This window comes from Gambusia affinis, linkage group LG14 (assembly GCF_019740435.1).
Source record: "Gambusia affinis linkage group LG14, SWU_Gaff_1.0, whole genome shotgun sequence".
NCBI lineage: Eukaryota > Metazoa > Chordata > Actinopteri > Cyprinodontiformes > Poeciliidae > Gambusia > Gambusia affinis.
Genome location: NC_057881.1, coordinates 22,297,161 through 22,322,764, shown reverse-complemented (window position 1 = coordinate 22,322,764; position 25,604 = coordinate 22,297,161). Strand labels below are relative to the sequence as shown.

General features: G+C 39.2%; 1 protein-coding gene across 1 annotated transcript in view; it reads left to right on the top strand.

The window, feature by feature from the left end:
• Positions 1-25,604, top strand: part of LOC122843348 (CMP-N-acetylneuraminate-beta-galactosamide-alpha-2,3-sialyltransferase 1-like) — a 79,320-nt gene that overhangs the window by 30,450 nt on the left and 23,266 nt on the right. Inside the window, exons 2-3 of the mRNA XM_044138014.1 lie at positions 20,948-21,543; positions 23,744-23,937. Coding sequence (XP_043993949.1) covers positions 21,256-21,543; positions 23,744-23,937 — 482 coding nt within the window. The 5' untranslated portion in view covers positions 20,948-21,255. The remainder of the gene's footprint in view (positions 1-20,947; positions 21,544-23,743; positions 23,938-25,604) is intronic.

Sequence of the window (25,604 nt, the reverse complement as noted above, 5' to 3'; positions counted from 1 at the left end):
ATTAGACAGAGCAGAGATGGCTGTTATTTCTGTGGAAGGTCAGGTTATTTAATATAGCCTGTCTTAATCCCACACACTGCTACTGCCAGAAATAGTCCCATCTGTTCCTGGTGTGTAGGCATCTCCAGTCTGTCAATTTGATTAATATTTTAAACAGCGTGGGGTTTTCTGATGACTAGTGGAACACTGAACGAGGTTTTCACATCATGTTCTTTGTTTATTTTGGAGATTATCACCTTTTTTTTATTTTTTTTATTGAGACGCGGCTACTGCACACCTCCGGCAGTAAATACGCGATCACAGAACTTGAAACTCTGGATCCTCTGTCGGCCTTTTCACGTTCTGTCTAAAGTTTAAAGGTATGACTATTCAACAGCAGAACACTGTGTGTTTCTAAAATATACCTCAAAACAATATTATGTACGTATTTCAGGGATACATAATATTGTATGCATCCCACATTGTTCAATTCAGATTCCGATACTGAGGTTTAGTGTCGGCCAATACCGATACAGAAAAAGAGCTGAATTGACTTAATGTTTTTTTTTTTATATATACATCCATAAATGTACTAATTTACAAATGTATTTCATAATTCTGCACCAGTACAGCACACTTAAATGCACCAATAGCTTTTACTTTAATTTGTTCAGGCAATACAATTATGAGTATAACAGTCAATGTAAAATGAAAACCTAAGGAAAAACTGACAAATCTTCTTTCAAATGGTTTAAAAAGCCAAAGCATAGAATTATATTCAATAGATCTGCCCTTATGGACAGCTACTGATACCAGATCTAGAATATTTTTCAATATCGGGACCGATACAGACAATATCGGATCAGTGCATTTCTAATATGTTTTTCAGACGTAGTACAAAAGCAAGAAAATAGAAATTCAATTTAGTTTATTTGTATAGCACCATTTCACAACAAATGTCATGTCTAGGCACTTTAAATAAGAAAAAAAATCATAAACCAAAGAAATGTCTTCATATGTTGTAGCTCCTCCTTGGACTTTTCCAGATTTCTAATAGTTTTATTGCATCTAGCAGCTGATGGGTCATGTTTTGTAGATGGAGTCTTACTGCGACCTTTTTTCTTTTTCTTTTTTTTACCCAGCATCCACTAAACAAGTTTATTGGGACTGAGTTTAACAGCCGTGTTGATCTGGCTTTTACAAAGGAGAATTTTATTAAGTTCGTCTTGACACATCACTATCATCATCTTCTCTACTCCATGTCATCAGTGACTGTGGAAATCAGTCATCTCCATATGTTTCATTCACCAAATAAACATTTGAGCTTTATCGTATAGGAAAAGCCAGACTTAGAATTCACCTCTGATTCCCACTTTCATCCAATCATCCATAGCTGCTTCTCTTTGGTACGGTTATTTTCTTCTTCTCTGGTGCTAGGGATGACTCTAAAATGTCTTTTCTAGACTCAAGCCCCACTTCCTACTCGGCTCTTGTTTCTGCCCATTATTGAATATTTCCACGACATTTGTCGATTTACATTCTTTTGTTTTTTTGTTTTTTGATTTTTTTTTTTCTCTCCACCAGGGGGTCTTTTGTGGGCCCTTGTGTCCCTTATTTGACAGTAGGCTGACAGGAAAGGGGGAAGGAGAGAGGGGAAGACATGCGGCAAACGTCGGCCGGGTCCAGGAATCGAACCCGCGACCGCCGCGTCGAGGACTGAAGGTCTCCAAATGTGGGTCGCGCTATCCACTACGCCACCGCAGCACGCCCGTTGATTTACATTCTTAAATGAGTTTTATAACCCTTATCACCATTTCAACAGCCAGATTTCTTGTTCAGACCATATTTTCCCAAGGAAAATAGAATTAATCAAATTGTTTTGAGGGACTAGAGAAAATGGTCACAACAACCTTAAAACAATCTCCTCCTACACTACTTTCTCTTTTACTCCCTCCTCCTCCTCCCACTCCACGTGAAACTTTCTAACAGAGAAGAGGCCACTCCATAACAAAGATCCTATTAGAAGCTCTAGTGAGCAGCATAAAAATTGCTGCAAACGTTTTTGGTTTTTTTTTATTATTCCATTTGCATTTGGGGCTAAAAGCTTTTAGAGCTAGTGTACCACAACACGTCTGCCGAAAACAGATTATTTCTCTCTGTGTTACAATATGTGACGGTCATCACTGAATGCCTTTTGTCGCCCTGAATTGTACCTTTGGTCGCCCTTTCCTTGACTTTAACCATTTGTACAACAGGTTGTAGGAATTATTATTATTTTTTCCAGTCTTTAGTGACCGTCATCAGACAGGATATGGGTGATGGGAGAAGGTGGGAGGAAGGCGTGCACCAAAGTTCTCAGGGTCAGAAATCAGGAATTGTGTTAGGAATTCCTACACAATTCTGCTCGGTTCTCATCTCCCTTCAGTACTCCATTTGGGATTTCTCTCATTGAGCTGGATTTCTCTGGTAGAATTTCAATGGGGCCAATCAGCGAACAAAAGGAGAAGTTATGAACGACGACATTGATTTTTTTGTTTTCAGATCTGTAATCTGTTCTTAGTTTCATTCAATAAAACTACTACACATTATACGTGCCCTGTGACAATCTATCTGATGGTGTGTTGGTCAATCATCAGTGCAGAGACTCCACTGGACAGCTGAAGATGTGCTGTGGTATCGGGCACAAAGACTGTAAGGTGGACCGGACATCTTTGTCCAGTACATCCAACAGAGGCTTGATTGGATGGAGATGTGGCGAATTTGCCAAGTCAGCACCTCAGACTTTTTTTGTTGTGCAACTCAAACAAACCATTCCAGAACCAATTTTTGCTTTGAAAGCTGCTCTGAAGTGCATTGAAGTGGACATTTATTGAGCGGTATTGAAGTGCTGGTTCAGTGTTTCTATAGAACAAGGAAAGGATCCTGAGGGAACAACACAGAAGGTTTTGTTCCAGAAGGGAGTTGTACTTCGTCAAACAATCATGATGCTGACAGTATTGATCTATAATTTTACAGTATCCTTTTGGGGATACCTATAATTACTCACTGGGGATTTGGGAGAAACAAACTTGAGGTCTGTAATGTATTACTGGAAAAAGTCAGCTATTGTGATTAATGTGGATATTTGAAATCCACATTTCAAATATCTACAATTAAATTACGACTAGTCATAAAGTAAATTCAAGATATCTCGATTGTAGTTTTGACTAGTCATAATTCTAACTAAAGATATCTCGAATGACTCCATAATTCAAGATATCTTAAATTTATTTCTAGATAGGAGAAATATAGTTTTGACTAGTGAAAACTAAATTATAGATATCTTAAAAGGAAATAATGACTAGACAAAACTGAATTAAAGATATCTTGAATTGTAATTTTGACTAGTGATCATTATGTTCAAGATATCTTAAATCGTAATTACAGATATGTGTCCCGTCAAATGACAGATTCAGAGTCGTAGTAATTTGAGATTTCTTGAAAGGAATTTCGACTCGTCAAAATGTAATTGAAGATATCTTGAATTATTATTTTTACTAGTCAGAATGTAAATGCAGAAATCTTAAATTACCATTCGGGATAGTGAAAATGTAGTTTTGTCTAGTCAAAATGCATAATTCAACTTTTCAGCTAAAAGTTTAATGAGCAAACTCACTAAGCTAGCACCGCTCATCTAGATTACTCAGTAAATAATGAAAACTAATAAGATATCTAGAATGTAACTACGGATAGTCAAACCAAACCAAATTTATGTTAAAACGGCTTGCCATACACTGTCAAAGATGACATAACGCCTGCCATGATCATGAAGGAGTGTTCATGAATGTTTGACTGTTGTCATGAAGTGTTATTTGGTAAATAATGACACCTTTAATGTAAATATGCATTAAAAGTGTTAACTTGGCATTATTTGGTAAATAACTCTATTTTTATGCAAAGTGTCATTAAAACGTACATTGAAAGTCAATTAAGAGTTAACTTTGCACTAAAAGAGTCGGTATTTACTGAATGAAATTTCATGTGTTTCAGGTGTTTATGACATTGTAATGTCAGTCTTACTAACACCTCTTAAAATAAAGGGTTATCTACATTTCTTAATAAGACAAGATGGTGGTGTTTCATCCCAGTGTATAAACTGGGATGAGTTTTGGGATACCAAAGCAAAGAATAGTACTGATGTGCGATATTCCAAGAAAAGAAAAAAGTAAAACTCTTCAGTTTGTGACTGTAACATGGAAAACAAATATCACATTTTCCTTTTTTTCCCCCCTCTGCCACAACCCTGATTCCTGTAATGCCTCAATCTCTATCACCTTTTGGTGTGAGCATCTGGGATAGTGAGTTTTTTGTATGCTATTAGCTTGCAGAGTGAGAACGGATGGCACCTGGAAGCATCATTGCCTCCCATTTCTTGCTGTCTAAGCAGTCCGTTGTTGTATTGATGTGGTTTGTTATAACCGTGTGCATATAGGGATGAAACTGTTGGCCGTTTTTATGGCAACGGTGATAACATTTCCAAGCATTTTGAGAAGACATTACCTTTAAACGGCTCCAATGTAAAACAGAAGCATGTTTAGCAACAAAGGCAAAAGGTGGAGAAAAAGTATTGGATGTTTCTCAGATGAAAACAGCAGCAGGTCTTCTTGGATTTTAAAACCTTGCATAGAAAACATTTTGGAGATGTTTTCTCTGTATGGGACTCGATGCAGGAAGGAGAGACAGGAGTTAACATAAGTTCCACGGTTACTTGGAGCTAGCACCTGATGCTAAGTTAGTTAGCTGTTAGCCTGATGTATACAGTCTAGAGAATCGTAGTAGTTTCTTTCTTTACTAAAAGAAGACAAAACAGTCTTTATTCTGTTAACATTAATAGAAAATACAAATTGAAGCAACTTCCTGAAAAACTTTGCAAATGAAAGTCTTGAACATTAGTACTGAACTTTTATTTTTGAGGACTAATTATAATAAGTTATATAATGCTTGTGTGTCCTTACAAACACACAACAGTATTAGCTACTGCTTACTACATGGGATCTGTGCATAGCTGACTTGCATCCAAAATATGAATTTAACAAAAATAATTCAACTTTCCAGCTAAAAGTTTAATGAGCTAACTCACTAAGCTAGATGAGCGGTGCTAGCTTATGTAGCACAGCTAATAAACTAGTTCATTAAACTAGTTTTTGTTTAATGAAAACTAATAAACTACCCTAGTAAAACATCAAAAATGAAGAAATAATAATAAAAACAAAAAGAAAATGATACAATGTCACAGTTCAGTATGACTGAATTCTGAGAAACCAGATTTATTTTGCAGAATTTTGAAACGAGGCCAAATAAGCTTTTAACTAATTAGAATTAGTTTAAGATTGACATTTGCTGTGTTCAAACAATCAGTTCACAGCATAAAGCAGAAGTGAAGATGAAAATATTATTTTGAGAAAGTAATGTTTCATTAAGTCATTTGTGGAATTAGAATTCAATAAAATTTTGGACAGTCGATTGTGATTAATACATTGATTTCTTAATTATTAACCACAGTAACCAAAGTTGTCATCTGATTTAATGCACCTTGAGATGCAGGAGAGGAAAGTATTTTTTTATTCACTATATGTAAACTTTAAAAATAAAATTAGATTCCAAACTGTGTTTATTTTATTGTGTAATTTTCTAACATGAGCGACTATAGTAAAAAGGAACAAGCTTTAAGAGAAAAATAAAACCCTGGAGCTAACCTTGGTGTTTTCATGCTCAGCAACTTCCCATGCTTGGTTGCATTGCCTATGGTTACTTGAACTTTAAATTAAATAATGAAGGGTAATGAGTTAATGACCCTATCTTATCTTCTGGCCTTTTCTGTGTTACACAGTTTAAACGTCTTCACTCAGCTGTATTCCGGCACTTCTTTTCATTTTCATTAAAGCGAATTCAAGTGTATCTGATCCAGTTGAACCATGTGGAGTGGTCTCAGGACAACGGTGTCTTTCCGTTGACTACATAAATTGCGCAACTTGACATTTCGAAAATAAGTTTGCTTAATAGAAAAATGGCAATTTTGACATAGCTCATTACTTTTTTTCTTTGTGTGTGTGTGCGTGTGTGTGTGTGTGTGTGTTTGGCAATATCAAAGTTTTATCAGCTAAACTTTGATATTGCCAAATCAACTTTGGCAGTAAACTGCAATGGAAGCACTTTTTCTTTTCGCACTACAGGCGTCACAGGATCAACTATTGACTGTTACCACTGGCTCAAACCACGAAGAAGACGATGACAGAAATTGCTAGCAGAATGATGTCGCCGCATGTTTTTTGTAAATTACTTATTGTGTGAACAAACCTATTTTAATTGTGTTTCTAATTTAATGGAAACGCAGTTGGTTTATAATTTTGCTACGGCTTGAGACGTTCAGATGTTTTTGTTCTGTTGTTTTCAGTTGTTTATCCTAAAGAGAAACACAATCTTCGAATCTTCATTTAGAAGATTTTATTCCAGGAATTTCTTTCAGTTCAGTTAAAATTTATTTCACATTAAATAACTCCACGTAAAGCAATGTTACATGTGAGAAATAGAGCAGCTGTTGTTTTGTGTATAGGTTTTCTAGCCACTGGCTAATTTGCAAACCCAGTCTTTGGTTGGACCTTTATTAAAAGACAGTAAAGTAACAAATTCTTCTCACACGCACACAGAACACTACGCTGCAGTTCTAAGAAGAAAAGAAACAAAAAATACAGTTTATGCAATATTGTCATCCACAAGGGAGAAATGATCCATTTGTTAGCAACACGTCTTCTCATATACCGTCTTCAAACTTTCTTATTTTTTTCTTCCTCTACTTGTGATTTCAGTTTGTCTTCCCTTTTTGATCGTCACAAAAAACTTTTGCTTGTCCACAAGTGAAAAGAGAAATACTATCAGCGATGAAGCCTGATGCTTGAGTGGACAGTCAAGTTGCTTGAAATGTATGTATTCGCCCTAAAAGAGAGTGATTTTCTCCAATGCAATCAAGCAGGATCTCGAGGCTCTACACTGACACATCCACTTTCTATCCCTTTTAAAATCACACCCTTGGTCAAATTGTTTTCGGTCATGGTCTGCAATTTCATTTCTTTGGTGATGACATAAAAATCTACATCAGTATCAAATCATTGAGCAAACTGCCCCAGCAATCAGTGGCCAACAATAAAAGAGACCAGAGCATGGATGTCTGCCAAGCTACTTAAGCACAACAGCAGCAGAAATGAGTTCCTCACCCATAAGCACTTCTCAGAAAGGTGGGAGGTATAATTTACCTGATGTAGAAATATTTTCTGTCATCCTAGATCCACAATCTTGGCTTGACCTTTTCTGTTTCCTTGTCTGTTGAATCCAAGAAACGTCTCGAGGCTCTGACAATATATCCGTGACTTTGTAAAAGAAACTCTCATTAAGCCTTTAGCTTCGGCTATGCTGCTATTGTTTGGTTTTCCATCAAAGCTTTTGAAAGCCTCTGATGCATTTAACACTCCAGCGTCTCGTGTTTTTACACACACTGAACCACGACGAAAGTACAGAAGTCTTTAGCTGGTAGAGCCTGGAAATAAATTCAGAATCTTGTTTATGTGAGGAGGTTGTATTACTCCTGATATCTATTATTCTTCACATTTTGTACTAGAGGTTGTTCTATTGTAAAAAAAGAGAAATCAGTTTGATTCTAAAATGTTCAAACATGCAGCGCATTTTACAAGGAATGAATCCATCCATCCATTTTCTGTTCACCCTTGTCCCTAATGGGGTCAGGAGGGTTGCTGGTTCCTCTCCGGGCGAGAGGCGGGTTCACCCTGGACAGGTCGCCAGTCTGTCGCTGGGCAACACAGAAAACATACAGGACACACAACCATTCACACACTCACTCACACCTAGGGAGAATTTAGAGAGACCAATTAACCTGACAGTCATGTTTTTGGACTGTGGGAGGAAACCGGAGAACCTGGAGAGAACCCACCATGCACAGGGAGAACATGCAAACTCCATGCAGAAAGACCCCAGGCCGGGAATCGAACCCAGGACCTTCTTGCTGCAAGGCAACAGCTCTACCAACTGCGCCACTGAGCAGCCCCAAGGAATGAATATAAGCAAATTATTCGTTTACAGATATAATACTCTCCAAATCTAACATAAGACATTATAGTTAAATAAAACTAACATGTTGGAAGCCTGAACTTTGATCAGTCAAACTGATTTGCTGAGGAATAAACTAAATACTCTAGACGAAACATTTTACACCAATAATGCAGCGGGGAGCTGACGTCTCCAAAAATGTTGGAGCAATATTGCAATTAGGTGATGTTTTGATGAAAACGTTGAAAAAGAATCATGTTGTCACTGAAAGTCCAAAATAGCAAATAAATTATTTCCCCCTCTCCACCGCCATTGCTGCATTGTCTGAACACCCGGACTGGACCCGCAATGAATTATGGGACTTGGGGGGCCGTGAAGGATACACCAGACCCATCCTTCAAATCTGGGGAAACGAAGGCTGCATTTGAAGGAGCCTTTGAATTCGGACAAGCCTCTTCACCACCCCGTGATGTAAGCGGTCCACAAATCCAACCTTCCTTCGAAGGTTGCAGCCCCTGAATTTGGACACTGGCTAATGAACCTGAACGTGTCTGTTGTGAAGTCAACCTACTGGATCTGAGACGAGCATTGAAGGTTGACAATGTATGCCTCCGGTTTAAAGCAGGAGTGGAAAGGTCTGCTGCCATCCACAGCACTAAAGCCCAGAGAATTATCACCATCATGACAGAGATTTTTATGCTGACAAAAAAATGCAAATGCAGCGGTTCATTTCACTCGAGGCCTCCCGCACCTCTTCCGCCGATCATGATTAATGGGGCCGACTTTGCGTTCACAACGGAGGACTTCGTCCACCGGGCGCATTAAACCCAAGGTCTGTTTTGTATTCTCTTCGAGGCTGCATCGGTGACGGCCCCGGAAAACATTTGTCTGCATGTAAAGTAGCCTCATCAAAAATGGAGATAAAAACGGCAGACCTCCCCGGCGCCACGCGAACATGTAGTCTGTGATGGAAGCTCTCCGTCCTGTTTTACTCCGTCAGGACCATCCGTCATCCTCGGCTTTGTCAGTGATTAATGCGAATCGTTCCAGTACGTAGGATAAATGTGACCAGACACGTCCACAACGGCGCCTGATTTTATTTTTATTCTCCTTGATAGTTCAGAAATATCAAGGTACATGGGGGAAAGCTTTCAGAATGGGAGGGGGAGAAACTTTTGCTCTACCTGATGCTTTTTTAATATTTTTTTAATTTTAGTCACAAAAGAATCCACTGTCCTAAAATAACACAAACTGGACCTTGTACCGCATTTCATGAGTGGATTGAACTTGTTCTGTCGGCTTAATTTCCATATTTATGTCGGATTAACGCAGGGTTGAATTTTGTTTTTGATGATTTATGTTCTGTGTTTATTGTGCTCATAACATCAGACAACAGAGGCAATATCTTTAACAATGTGTCCTGTAGTTCACACTGCTAAGGTATTGTATTTTTTGCATCTTGAGAAAATACACAGATTTAAAACATAACTATTACAACTGATGTGTTCTCATTAAGATGAAAATGGCACCACCATATAATTTCTAATAGTGAGAATACAATGAGGTCTCTTCCTCTCGCAGAGCAACAGTCTTCCTTATTTAAACTCTTTGTGCCAAGGAAAAGAAACGATGCTCCTGGATTGGCCGGTTTGAAAACATCAGCCAATAGTGTGTCAAGTAGCATTATCGTTAAGCAACTTCAGCTTCCCATGCTGCTTTTTCTTTTGAATAATTCAGATATTTTCCACGATAACATACGTGAATAGACGGGTTTTTCGTGGATAATTCAGAGTACATCATGCGAAAAATACGCAAGCGATCAAATTTGTGAATTGGCCAGACTCCAATGTAACCCAAAACAAATCGATTACAACTTTTTGTTTCAGAGATGCATACCTGTTGTAAATGTTTTAGAATAGAATTATTTATTAGGTAGAGGCTACAGAGCTAAAATAAAACCCTCACTTTTAAGTATTTTACTATGACCCTGGTGAAAACTGGCACATGTTTAAGGAATCAATTCTTAAGGATTTATGGTAGAAATACTGCCAGAAAATATATAACCTTCACTGTTGGTGCCGTTTTCTGCAATCAATTGTTGAAAATCCCTATGCTGCTTCCTTCCAAAAGGGAAAAACAAAAACAATAAAGCTTTGAAGATTTCTGGAATTCATCGAGCACTTAGCGCAGTTACCTTTGCGTCAGTCAAGCTCCACATCCTACTAAGGTGGAGGGGGGCATAAGAGAGAATACATTTCCAAGCTCCGCTTTCCGATTTGTTTTCTTTTAATTTCACTCCACCGATATAGATGATGTGAAGGTCAATTTTGAATAAAAAAAAAAGAAGAAAAAAATCAACCATATCCATTTAAAGCTCGAGGTGTGATGCTTCTGAAAAAGAAAAACACGCCAAAGGGGGGTGCACAAGCTAGCGGGGTGCTCAAGCTTTCACATGAATACTAAAGTCTGTCATTCATTTCTAAGTCTCAGTGTGCTTTTAAGAAGCTTTGAATATTTTATTCTTAAAACAAAAAAAGGAAACCTTTTAAATTAAGCTACAACAGGGCGATGCGTCGTCTGGCTGAAGATTGCTTAAATAAACACCCACTTTATCATGGTAGAGGTGAGGATATTGCTCTGTGCTAGGAGTTTCTCTCAAGCCGCAGTGCTTTGTGCTGCACACAGTGACAGCAGCCTAAACCCAACAAGGCAGCCTCACAGGGACCCGACACTCCAGAGGAAGTTCATTGCTTCAGGCAGCTGCAGCAGGTACATGGACGGGTCGTGAAGGACGTGACTCATGAGTCTGCCGTAGTCGGCTCACGAGAGACTCTCTAAATGAGCGGCTAATCTAATTCTTTCATTATGAAATTAGATACAGAAACTGCAGGACACATGAGGGAAGGTTTACCGGAGATGTGATTTACATGTACAAGGACGGCGGGCGAAGATGGAAATAGAGTATCTGCCAATTTAGGTTGAGGGTATTTTTGAGCAAGTGTGTGCTTGTAGCCCGACGCTCCTGAATTTGCTTGTTGAGCCTTTAGGACTGGCCAACAGCCCGCCTAAAATACACTGAGTCATCACAAACAACACCCAGTCTGCCCTGAAGCTCTGATTTACACGTCATGTCCTCAGGTCTCCTACTGTACTTAAGTCTGATTGGTGCTTTTTCACATTACGCCTAGCTCCAGAAGCAAAACAGAGTTTTAAAGGGATAGTCTGAATTTTTTCTCTTTCTCGTGAAGATCTGTATAATGCAGTGGCTTTGCTGAAGAACATAGAAGTAAGTCATCAAGGTAACAATGGAAGTCTAACAAAGAGAGTATCAGGAATGCAGCACTACACCAGTGAACACCATCTACACTTTCAACGGAGGCTGCTGAGTTTGTTGCTGTCTTATAATATATATTGGACCCCCACATATTCATAGTTTACTTGCAGATTTTATTTTGTGGAACATGACCCTAAATCACTTGCTGATGTTTTCATATTGGGAATATTTTTAAAAATGCATCTTGGGAGGGTGAAAAATACCTAGGCACACTTCTACTTGGTTTGCTATTGGCGGACATTTGCAGAGTGGCCAGTGTATTCCTACATTGGCCACTTGTACTCCAATCTTGGCGCTAATTGGATGCAAGTACAAGACTGGAAATGAGGTTTGCAAGTAGTGTCAAAAATGGAGTCTGTAGGCAGTTCCCAGTCAAAGTCAATTTCTAACAGAGGAAAAATCAGAAATCTAGTATTTTAAGGCTTGGGATTCAGCCGGAGGTGCTGGCCCAAGTACCTGAGGAAAGGGAAGTCTGGGCCTCCTTACTTAGTCTGCTACCCCCACGACCTGACTGTGGATTAGCAGAAGAAACTGGATGGATAATGTTTTTAGATAATTCTATAGATTTTGGCTGGTACTGCTTTATAATTTCTGTTCTAAGTTTGTGTTTCACTGGTGGCACACCGCACCGCAAGACCAACGCTAAGATCAGACCTTCCAAGACCCAATGGCACGCAGCCCAGGATCAAGATTAGACCAGACCTCTCAAGACTAATTAATATTTTTAATTAATTTCGTAACCTTAAATTTCCTTTTGTGATCAATAAAATACTTCTGAATTTCAACTGAAGTTTGAAGTCTGAAGACAAGACCCTCCAAGACCAAGACTGAGGCCAAACATTTAGAGTTTGGCGAAAACTTCAGGACATTGGGGGCAGCGGGGTTTGTTTGTTCACCATGAAATGCAAAATTTAAAACCAAAACTACTACTTGTTATTGAATCAAGAACTGACATAATAATTTAGGCTTGTTATTAAATGCAGCCACAAATCGCTACACAATAACTGAACTGAATTCATTTAGCTTACAGTGCACAATAGTTGTATGATAAATAAAAATAGGGTAATAAAGATTTGTATATTGGATGTGAAGTCAGGACCGGTTCTTTCCAGAGCGAGAAAATAACCGTACAGGGGCCCAGGGGCCCTCCATCGTTGGCTAAGGTACTATCTATATCAGGTATATATACTATATCCTCACACACATATGCAATTTGTAAATCTTATCTGCCATTATTTTTCTTGTATTATAAACCTACTAATACATATATAATCCATTTCCTAACATTCTTGTATATTCTGTGTAATCTGTATAATCTGTGCATGTAGCTCCCATATTTATGTTTATATTTGTCTTGTACACCAGTAAGTAAATATTTATATCCTGTATAGCACTTCTGGATAGATGCAAACTACATTTCGTTGCTTGTACTTGTGACAGTGCAATGACAATAAAGTTGAATTCTATTCTATTCTATAGCTCCTTACGACCATTTAGCAGAATCTCACTTTAAAAATCCTGAACTGTCTCTTTAAGATCTTGTGAGAACACTTGTAAATCCATCAGCGCCCTGTGATTCATCTCCTTTGTGCTCGAGCGGGAAACGTTACTAATGGCTTTTCTCCTTTTCGATAAGAACCAAGCTACGAGTCAGTATTTGCTCAAATGAATTTCTCCTCTCTACACTTGCAGGACTTTTATACGTGATGCCATCAGATGTAACATCCGGAGCTCTCTGATGATATTATTAGTTACGGAGCAGAGATTTCATAGAAGATCCCTCTGGATTTCATCTCGGCTGCCTTTACCATCCCTGAGTTTTCTCATTCATTATTAATTCTGTCAGGTACGGCTGCAGACACTGAATGAGAATGACAGGAAAGATTAGGGGATTCTCACTTGTAGTACCAGCATTGTGTCGTTCATGCCGAGGAGTTGAGCTATGAGACGGACCAGCACGTCGCACAGAAAACATTTCGGGCTCCCCGCCTCCTCCTCCTTTATTTCTATCAACTGAAACTCAGCATAAACTAAACACAGTGCCATCACTCATCTCAAGTGGCGACTCTGCTTCCAGTGGATCTCTAACAATGAAAAACGCGGGAAATAGTGTCAGTCAGCAAAAAAAAAGAGAGTTTTTGTGGCAAGTGAAGGGCTGAGGTTCTGAGAAACGGCCTGAGTGTGTAGTTGCATCGGGAAGGAGTGCAAAAAATGCAGAACTCATGATCAGGTGCAATAACTCTTGTAAAGGTGTTTGAATTAGCTGCATTAAACAGAGGAGAGAAGCAGCAAATCTGAAATTAATGCCCAAGCCTCAGAAGCCGTTCAATGCCTGAAATCTGCTACACACTGTTCATCACACATTCCTGCCATGAATCATTTTTTTATTGGGTCTTATTGGGTTTTCTATAAAAGAATAGGCCAATATGAAGCAATGATATAGGTGAAAACAGAGGCATACATACACAGAGTAAAATGATTTTTTTTCTTCCCATTTCTTGACATTAAATCAAGAGCTTCTCTTGTTTTAGTTCAGCTTGAATGACTAAAATATTTCCATTTGCAAAATGCCACAACGAGGCAGTTTGACAGATTTACTTATTAGTGTCTTCAAACTCAGAAGATTACATGCATTTCCACACTGTTTGGTTGCACTGCCTTTGAACTGTAATATTTTGGCTAAATGTTTTGTGCGTCCTTCCACAAGCTGTTCAGAAGTAGCGTGTTGGAATTCTTCAGATAATTCCACATCATTTTTGTTCCTCGTGACGCCACCAGTTTCTCCTGCAGCGAAACAGCCACTAAACGCATAATGCTGCTACTCCCATACTTCATAGTTGGTTTAGTGTGCTCCTATTCTTACCAGCATCCTGCTTTTTCCTCCAAATGTGACAAACCGTTCCATTTTAGTCTCAGCCAACCACAAGGCATGTCCCCAAAAGTGAAGGACTTTGTCCCTGTGTTAATTTTTACTTTTCTTTTGGAGTCGTGTCGTCCTCCTTGGTGAGCGGACTTTCAGCCCACGTCCGTCACGTTTCAAGGTGCATAATAACTTTGTCTCACCACATTCAACCTTTTTTTTTTTTTTTCTTTTTCACAAAGTGTTTGGCTTTTGGTTTGGGAAAAATTTGCACATTTTGAACCAAACTCCGTTAACTTCAGAAGTTAACGGAGTGGTGCAATGACTGGACGTTCCCATCATGTGGACACGTCCAAATGAACGTGGTGCCTTCAAGCAGCTGGAAATTCTTCCCACGGATGACCCAGACTTTTGTTTGTACAAATAAAATCTGAATAATCTGTGGCATGCATTTGTATCGAGCATCACTGGGACATTATTTGACAGAAGATACATTCACTTCAGTTAAAACTGTAAATCTTTTGAATGTGTGTCTCTACTAACTTTACCTAAATAGGGACTGAATTTGATGACCATTGTTTTTGTGGAAAATGGCTTCAGCCCAGTCACACAAGCTGCATTTCCATTACAAATGTGCACAAAACTTTGTTCATATACCACTAATGTAGAAAAAAACGCAATTTTACAATTGCGGTGTTTCCATTAAGTAACAAGTTCAGTTGCAGTCTCACGTGAATGACTTTGTTTTAAATCTTTAAAAAAAAACTCATCATATTTCCACTTCCTGTTACTGGAGGAAGGAACAGGCAGTGGTGGTGGTTCATGTCTTTTTTGAACAGCAGTGCTCTTCAGTGTCACTGAACATCGGGATTTTTACCCACTCCACACTCCCCCTAGTGGTCTGGAGCATTCCGTTTGCACTCCTTTCTTGCCATTTGCTGTATTTTTGCCCTTTGCTTCTCTTTGCTGTGGTCGCAGCCTTTTTTGTTTTTTGTTAATTGCAGGTTTATGCGTCCGACTTCTGTAGCTGTCACATTTTTTATTTTCAGCATTTTTCTGTTGCACTTGTGTTATATTTGTGAGCATCATCCATGTGTTTGCAGGACGTTTTGCCGTTTCCTGTTCATTTGCACCTGTTGATACCATTAGCTGATTTTGATTGAAAGTGACTTCAGTTTGATCCTAATATTTGTACAGAGTAGTTTTTCATGCGCTTCCTCTGGCCTCTGGTGAGGCTGTAAGGTCTCTTTGCCATCGCCCTAATCATTAATTCCCTCCATAGAATTTCTATTGGATCCAACACATTAATGGCACTTCCAATATTGGGGGTAATATGCAGTATAATAGTTTTTAACATGTACTGTTATTACGGCGAGTGGTATGTAAATTTTTTTATGCTACTAATATAACTTTCATCCACTGAGAAACTGTCGGAATAAAGCCAACTTAAGCATGTTTGTCCACATGTAAAACTGACATGGTCTAGTCGCTGATGTACTAAAGTCAGGAGTAAACGTTCGACTCTTCTGGCCCCACTCTCAGTCCGGCAGACAAAACCGCTCTCAGGTATGCTTAAACGTCTTCAAAACAGCCCAGCTTAGATTTCCTGAACAGGGACACGAGTGCAAGAAGCAGCAGTAAGACACGGCGAAAGGCAATTTCCACAAACCGCGAAACCGACATCACTTTACAGCAACTACAGCCCCAGAAAAGTTGTTGACTCCTCAAAAGGAAAGATTAGGCTGGAAAAAAAAAAAAAAAGTCAAAGCTTGTGTGCACTTCTTCTTCGTCTTCATCTTCTCCTCGCCCTCTCCTCCCCGCTCTCTGAAGTGTGAACAGACGCTTTGCTGTCTCAGCTCGGCAACCTTTGATCAGCGCCCGAGTCTCTCGGACAAGGTCGGGGGAAACAATGTGACGGTCGGCACCTGTTTGAGAAAAATGCTGTTCGCTCTGCCACCTAACCACCAAAAGACCTCAAACCGAGAGGCGGCTGCAGCCTGTTTGTTGTTGATGCGTCCCCTTGGTAAAGCTGTTAAGGTTGATCTCTTAGACAGCGCTCGCCCTTTGGGGTGTCGGCAAATCTGTATTTACCCACAGAGGCCAGGATTGCTTGAGCATCGCTTTGTGTCGGTGCAGCTGATGAACGGCCGTGCCGTTTGTTTTCTGCTCCCCTAGCGAAAATGAAATCGGCACACGAGCCATAGAGTCTTTCTCAGCCAATTTGCTTTCTGCCCCTTAGGGTGGAATTTGAACGAACTGATCAATTTCTAATCAGCAAAAAGAAAAACTGCAGACCTGTTCTAAAGAAATGGAATTCACCACAAATCTTTTCTACAAACTCTTACAAAATGTTAAGGAGCCAAAGGGAGGCGGGAGTTGAGGTGTGTTGGATTCCCGCGGCTCGCTTCTTCAAACCCATTTCTCGCTCTGCGAGGTGATGATGGCGTTTAATCTGCAGTGCGAATCCGCTGTTACCTAAATATAGAGTTATCGCTGGAGTCCCAACACGCAGCTGCACATCAGAGGGATAGCTGGTCCCCCGTACAAAGGCGGAGGTGGCCTTTTCATGTTGGAAATGAAACCCCAGGAAAAAGTCACGGTCTGAAAAATGAAACTTTACTTAATTCCAGGTGTTTCTGCCCCGAGTGTGTGTCAAATACTGGCGTGTGTTAGAAAAATTATTAAATCCAGTTTATACTGATGTACAAATCAGAGTTTGTGGCCAGTTTTCCATCTTTAATTTACTAATTCTTTGGCCTACAGATACAGATTTTAGCTTGAAACACATTTAGGTTTCTTCTGGTTATTAGTTGTTCATTTTTTAGGAGCAGGGATGTTTTTATCTGTCTTTATCAACTTATATTCCACAGTTAGCATTGTAAAGCTCTGTCTCTGGGTGTACCTGCTCTAAAATATAGGCTCCTATCAGAACTCCAAGATTGACAAAAGGTGCCAAAGCTCCATGTTGGCATGCGAGGACAATAAAATATATTTCTATTCTAAGTTAAAAGAGGCTAACTTTAAATCTTGCTCTCCATTTCCTCTTTTGCAGATTAGCCAAAGCACAGATATGTTCAACATCTTGTAAATACAGTTTTCTTTTAAGTACCATCTTCAGTCTCTGCACTTCCTGGTTACGTTTCAGTTAAACATAAATAAATTTAGCTTAATTGAAACACTGCAAATTTAGAAGAAAAAAAAAATCACGTTTTTTGATGAAAGATTTTAGCTCTTGGATGAGGTGGTGTTTTTAGGCCTTATCAGAATAGATGTATGTTGCAAAAACTGCAGTGAAAACGCCTTTTTAAATCACATGAGTCACATGATCAACAACCAGTTGTTACTGCTGACGGAAACGACAAAGAAGACAACAGGAAGTGGTAAAACTGAAATCATATTTAAATACTTTCTGACTGTAGTATGGTTGCATAAGCATTACGTTTAACCTACTTACTGTTTGTCACTAATTATTACAAACTAGTATAACTCTGCAGTTTTGAGGTCTGTTTCAACATTTCTTGATGGTTTTATTCTTATGTTTGTTTGTTTTAGGTCATATTTAACTCAAAAAGCAAACAAGGCAAAACTTTGAAAGAATTTCCTAAACACTCAAACTATTGATGAAAACCACTTCAACGGAGGACAACAAAGTCTCCCTTCTTGAAAGCAGAGCAATAAAAAAGCAGGTTGTTTAAAAACTTTTGCTGGGAACGGTATGAAAAGTGCACTTTCATCAATACTATTTTGACCGCACCGTTTGTTTTGTGGTCCTCAGGACACCGGAGTGGAGCTTTAAACCTTCTTCTTTTTACAGCAGATGACATTTCAGCTGCTGGAATAAATTGCGGCAGCTCTACCTATTTTTTTTTCCCCCAAATGTTTCAAAGAGGAACTCCCAGCGGGTGATAAACTACTAACTCCTACAACACTGTAGTGAGCATTTATATCCCAATACAGCATTTAAATCTCTGAGTGGTTGCTCTGAGATTTAGCTACGTATAAATATTCAGGATGCACTTTTTCTACCTCTTTTTTTTTTAAGAGCTTTTATTTTGGTTAATTATTCTGTGTTTCTTGGCAGTTTCTAAGATTATTGCAGCTACTAGTAAGTTTACACACCCATAATAATTACATTTTTATTAACCCCCTCACTCATTTGTTCTTTTATTCCTTTATTTCCACCCAAAATCCTGCTTTTACCTTCAAACTGAGCAATTTCCCTTTGCTATAAATCAGTTACTATTGGAAAATCTGCATATTTCCTTCTAAGTAGTGCCACATTCATACAAAAACTGCATTCGCAGGTTTCATAATGTTGCAGCCATTAAAATCTTGCTAAATCCTTTATGCTAGTGCCAAACTGAGCTTATTCTGCCATTTCTCCATGCTTTGACATTGTTTATTAGATTGGACAATTGAAATTTGAGGAAGATCAGAAATCCTTTAGTTTCACACAGCACCTCCTCCTCCACGACTCCTCCACTCAGCTCCTTCAGACTAGCCAGCAGCAATTAGCAAACACCTGGTGGAACTGCACATCTGAGTTCATTGTAGGAGCTACTTGTCAGTGAAGCGCTGGTAAAAACATTGCTAAAGGTTTAGTGGAGCAGACGTGTTGTGATGACTTCCTGAAGGCGGAGTCTCAGAAAGAGCTAGAATTTTTAAAGAGACAGAGGCCCAATTCCAACATTCCAAAGTTGGATTCCTTTTAAGTCATATTTGATATATGTATATATAGCATTTATTTATAATGACTTACTGAAGTTGACAAGCTACTTGATTGTGCTGTAAAATAGCAAGAAAAACAAAGGGCAGAATCACTGTTTGAACACCTGAATTGTCTGAACTCGATAAGAAATTTTTCTTTTATTTTTTTGGAAGATCTTGTCCAATGGCCACTGGAAATAGCCCTCATAAAACTATTTCCTTAGGTTTTGCTCTTTGTCTGGTCAATCAGTGATCTCTGGATGTCACACTATCCAGACAGCAACATTTTCTCTGCACTGGGTGAGCAGGGGCCAGATAATCAAATCTGTTTTGCTCCAGGTTGGTTGCATTTTCACTAAAGACAGTCCGCAATAATCTTTTTAAGAGCTTGTGTAATGTGGCACCACTGTGAAAATGGTGTTGCCCCCTCAGAGATTCTTCTGTTTTTTTCCTTCTTTTTTTTTTTTCTTTTTCTTGTCGCATTGAAATGTTTCATACCATTAGTTAAATTTTAACATTAGACAAAAATATCCGAGAAAAATCTTAAGTGCAGTTTTTAAATGATGATTTCATTCATTATGGGGAAAATAAAAATCTTTGTGGGGCAAAAATATTTTTCACACATCTGATGAAGCATGTAGTGCTTTCCACTGAACACTTAAGCTGATTATGTTCCATCAGTTTATCTGTAGGAGTGTCGCGCTTAAGAAATTAATGATATTAAGCATTCTAGCGTACTAGCAAAAAATATTAAAGGGATATTTCCCAGTCCTTTAAATTGACATGTGTTAAAACTAGTGCTGTCAATTAATTAAAAAAATATATTCGGATTAATCAAACTTTGGCACTGTGATTAATCATGATTTATCACTGTGCTTAGCTTTCTCAGCTTGAAATAGAAATATGAATGTGTTTATATGGTACAAAAAGCTGAAGATGGCAGTGGACAGAACACAATGTCAGTCTACGTAAATGACAGGAGGAGTTCATATGAGCAGGAATATTTTTCACTTCCTCAGGGTGACTTGCAGAAGTCATCCTTACAATACATATCATGCCACTGGCACACAAACCTAACTCAGCCCAACTGCACTGAGTGTGAAATGGCGGTGAGCAGCACTGCGCCCCACGCTGACTAACTGCATCTTAATGCCTAAATAAAATATTCACGTCAGGCTTTCTTGGAACTTAAAAAGTAATATTTGTTTCTGCCAAAGCAACTCAAGTCTGTTTTTCCTTTTACTATGCTTCTAAATTACAAGTAGCCCTTGAATGTCATAAAACACACAACACTCTTTTTTTTTTTATTTTCATGTGTTTGACATAATTGAAAAGCTAAGAAATCACATTTTCTGTAAATAATTCAAATCGCCCCCGAGTAGACTGGTTCCTTGTGTTGTCGTGATCTGTCACATTTACAAAACGGTGCCAATCTTGTCATCAGGATGAACAAAGAAGACAACATAAGTGAGATACCAGACTAATATTTCTTTTATTTCAGGTTGTATATATTAAGATGTCGTGTTCTTGAGATGCCAGTTTCAAGTTAGGTAGTCCGTGAGTGTTTGTTAAATGGGTTAAGTCAGCCGGAAAAAGTTTGGGGAACACAGCTTTAGAGGCAGAGCAAGAGCCCCATATACAGAGACTATTGGTCCTTGATTTAACTTTCTGTGGTTTGATTCCTGACCAAAAGGCCTTTGCTGCATGTCTTCTCCTATTGTGTCTTTATTCGTTTCCTGTCTAAAATATTAAAAATAAAGGCATCTAACATGACTGAAAACCCAGTAATAAGAATAAGAATGATTTTGCTCAATTGTTGGTCTAGTAAGGCATGCCATTGTCTTACTAGGCCACTTTCTGTGCATGTCATTTTCACTTGAGCCTTACTTTGGAAGTTTTGAACTATCCCTTTAAAGCCCGTATGTTGCTTTCTCTGGATAAAATTTTTTTCCTCTTTGTTTGTGTTTCAGGTTGATAAGAGAAGAGTGAAAGACGCAGCAGTCGCTGACCCTGCAGTGTAAACACCTGATTGGTAAAAGCGGTCACACAGAACACACTCCGTCCTCTGGTGGATTTCAAGATCTTTTCAAAACAACAATACGGACGCCTTTGACTGAGGACGTTTACGAGCTAAATCCTCATCTCTCTGCATAGCAAGGACGCCGGAGTTTTCCACATTATACCATGTGACTGAAATATTTGTGGATCTAAACTCGCCACAATGCTGTTTCCCTTCACTGCACTCTCCGAGTTTTCAGCCAAGTGACTTTATGACAAAATGTCTTTGGCCAAATGGAGAAAGTTCAGGACTTTTGCTGTCCTGCTGTGCGTTATTACCTTCACCACACTCCTGTTCAGCTACACTTTCCGGGACCCATCGCTCTACTTCTTCAAGTACTTCAGGCTCTCGGACAGCTTCTTCTCCAAGGGGCCGTGTTCCTGTCGGCAGTGCGTCGCCGAGCTGGAAGGCGACCAGTGGTTCGCCGAGCACTTCAACCTCTCCATCCATCCTTTGATGACCAGGGAGAACAGCTTCCTCTCTGATGAGACCTTTAAATGGTGGCAGGTGAGATCTGGAAGCTTTGCGCTTGTGATATTCTCTTGTTGCCGTCTTATGAAAGCTGGAGAAGCAGGGAGGGGATCTGGTTCTGGAAACAGGCGAGCTGGAGATTCGGAAAGAACGCAGATAAAGGGAACCCATGCACTGCTGTGACGCTTCCAAGAAGGTGTTTGTTTACGCCTCATTGATTGTTTCCAAATCCAGGGGATCTTTACCAGGATCAGACTGCAAAGCAAACTCCCACACACCATTTGTATGCATTTAATGAATACAATGGGGGAGAAAAAAAAAAACTGTATTTCTCTCACCGCCTTTCCTCCTGTTTATCTTTAGATAAGCACAGCTATGTTTTCAACCATAACTCAGAGTCTTGGATAACGCCGTGACATTTCATTCTCTTAAAATTTTCATCAGAAAGTGCAGCGGCCTTTAGCGCTGGAAACGCCAACAGCAAAGCCATGAAAGTACAGCAACAATCCTGCTGACTAGTAACACCTTTGTCCGTCTGACTGCAGAGCCAAATTATCAAGATCTTTTGCGATCCTACAGTAGCACGTCAAAAGTAGAGAGGGTATAAAAAGCGAACACACACCTTTTTTGAAATACCTGGTTTTTGTGATGAAAAATAGAAAAACTAGAACTTAAGCAACTACACCCAAGGACTCCAGTGAAATTTGGGTTTTAATAAAAATGCAACTGTAATGCATATAATTTTGTAATTGTTTGACTATGGACTCCTTGCATGTTATTGTTTACATGCAGAAATTTTGCCCTCTAACACTGGAGGGCAAAAAGACCATAATTTTACTTGCCATCCATGTAAGCACCTGCTCAATTGAGGATCTGTCAAAGTTGGTTTGTCGGTTGCCTTTCTTAAAATTTTGTAGCTGAACCAAAACGCACCGAATTCCACATCATGCTAAGGTTGTCAAAGTCAAGCTAGCATAGCTACTTCTTTCTCCCTCGCTACCTTTTTTTTCTTAATTAAAACTTTTTCTTGACATTCTTACCTAGTTGTCTTAATGTTGACAATTAGTAGTAAAGCACTGCATACTTTTTCTTTTATATAACTGGCATAAATTTAAGATTTAGCTATTTATATTGATAACAGCTAAAACCAAAGTGTATATAGCATTATTCCAGTTACTTTCACTTTTTTTTTCCAAATAAAATATAAAAACAAATTTCGAGTGTGCCTATAGTGGTACTTGATCATCTAAAGGTCGGCCCAGGGCACCAAACAGGCTAGGACCGCCCCTGCTCGCAGCCTTACGTGTTCTCACATTCACCTAGTACTATACTTAATTAGATGCCAGGGTAAGGGGGAAAAAAACAAAAAAAGTATTTATTTAATTTATCTATTAATGGTATGTGTAGGAGTATACAAGTATTTATATAAATTGATAGTCCATCTCGAACCACACTCCATACCAGTAAGTGGCGGTAATGCTACTTAAAGTTAGTTGCCAACCGCCAATAAAATCAAGAAGAAGAAGAAGAAGAAGAAGAAGAAGAAGGGGAAAAAAAGAAAGAAATTGAAGACAAAGTTGCCTCCTGTCACTACTCATTCCAGAGGATGTGTCGACCTGGAGAGTTGGACCCGGGGGAAGCGTCACATTTCGGCAGCAGCGCCGCCAGGCGGTTCTCCCTGGGACCCTTTCTCCACTGAGCTAACATTGAACATGCTAACATGCTAACACTATGACAAAGGGAGTGAATAGTGTGAGGCTCGATGTGATAAGGTAATTTAACTTGCTAACACCCTGACAGAGGGTATAAACGGTCTGAGGCTCTGTGATATATGTAAGGTAATTTAACATGCGAACTTGCCAACACTGTGACAGGGTGAAAACAGTTTGGGGCTCTATCTGATATACGTCATTTGATTTGCTTAAAAGCCCTTTTAAGATCAGAACGTGAAGCGCTAACATACCAGCTAGTCCTGTTAAACTGGTGGAATGTGTTTAAAAATAATATTAAGCTTCTTTGTCAAATTATGTAATCCTGCACGCATTACTGTGAAGGAAGCCTTTAAGGAAATCTAATGTGGCCTTGCAGAAAAGCTAACTTCTCCCCCGAGGTTATGTCTTTAATGAATTCCGCGTCTGCAGCTCGGCCGTCCTCGTTTAAGTCGTTTCTACTTAAAGTGACCCTCGCCCCGTGGGTCTCGCCCCTGACTGAAAGGCTTTTGTTTTGTCGTCACCAGTGGTTGCAGTCAGAAAGGCACCCGGCCAATTTCTCCGAGGTGGTGGAGGAGCTGTTCCAAGTCATCCCCGACGACATCCTCTACGTGGACGCCAGCCCCGAGCGCTGCCGGAGCTGCGCCGTGGTGGGGAACTCCGGGAACCTGAAGCGGTCCCGCTATGGTGGCCTCATTGACGCCTACGATTTCATCATAAGGTAGGCTAAACCTTCACACGGAGTTACATCAACGGTGTCCTGGTACGCTTCTCCAATCATCCTTACTTCAAATGCATAAAGACATAATGTTAGACAGCTCAAACCAACATGTTCCCGCATACAAAGTTCACTTTTTGCATTTGGCAAACCATTCTTCCCCCAAACATGTTGTGTTCAACAACATCCAAATGTATTAGCTAATACTGTTTCAGGTTATAAAGAAGAAGAGAAAAACGTTGTACAAAATAATATTGTTGTGTTTTACTGTTGTTCTTTTAGTATGTGGGTAAAGTACATGGGGAGAAATCAAATTCAATAAATCAAATTTTATTTGTATACCACACTTGAGCAGCAAGGGATTTCAAAGTGCTTTACATCATAAAAACACAAAGTCATCCTACATAGAATAAACAATCAAAACATGACATTAAGTCAGATGCCATCATTAAATTCTTGATTGATTGTTTCAAAAGCAACTCTAAACAGGTGGGTTTTAGTCTAGTTTTAAAGGCAACTCTGTTTCAGCAGTTTTGCAGTTTTCTGGAAGCTTGTTCCAGATTTGTGGTACATAGAAGCTGAATGCTGCTTCTCCTCATTTAGTTCTGGGGACTGAGACCAGAACGAAAAGACCTGAGAGGTTCTGGAAGGTCGATACAATAATAGCAGATCTTTAATGCATTGTGATGCTAAGCCGTTCAGTGATCTATAAACTAACAGCAGCATTTTAAAGTCTATTCTCTGAGCTCCAGGGAGCCAGTGTAGGGACTTTAAAACTTGGTGTGATGTACTCCATCTTCGTGGTTTTAGTGAGAACGCCAGCAGCACTGTTCTGGGTCAGCTGCAGCTGTTTGATTGACCTGTGAAGATACTGCTGCAGTAATCAGTGTGACTAAAGATAATCGCATGGATGAGTTTCTCTACATACACACAATACCGGTAATTAATTTCTGTATTGGAGTAAAATTCATGGGATTTAGATGCACTGTGATTGCTCTTCACTAGCCAGTTATTTTTACATTTTAAAACTAGTTCTAAAATTTGCATTTGGGATGAAGTTTGTTTCATTGTGGAATTAAAGTAAGAGATATAAAGAGCAACATTTGAATATTGTAACGTTAAAAACAAAAAACCCCTCACAAGCTGGGGCTCCCGGTTATCTGTCACATGAACTGAAGCGTGACAGAACAGCAGGAGGCTCTTCTCCCCAGATGGATTCTGGGTCTGTATCGTATCGTGTTAAAATGTACGGCTGGCTTTATAATCACAGCTAATTTAGATGCTAAGAGGCTTGAACACCATCCCCAGTGAGACTCTGTGGAAACTGCTGGCTGTGTCCATGTGTAAAAGCTGTAGAGTTAATACGTCGACACATTCACATCCCTCATTTGGCTGCAACTTTAAAATCTGTTCAAATCTGCCTCCAACGTATTTATTATGAATCTGAGAAATCAAGTTTCATTCTGCGGCCTAAGAGGGTTTCTGCGCCAGAGTGAGTTCTCTTCAGATGATAACGCTATTCTTTTGAACAACAGCAATAAAAGCTTGTTGATTTATGTATTTGTTTTTTTTTAACCAGAAATGTTGCAGGACCTTGACTAAGTATTAATTTGTGACAAAAATTTAGCCTAGTTGTTTTTTCTTCTTGAACAGACGATGTTCTGAAACAA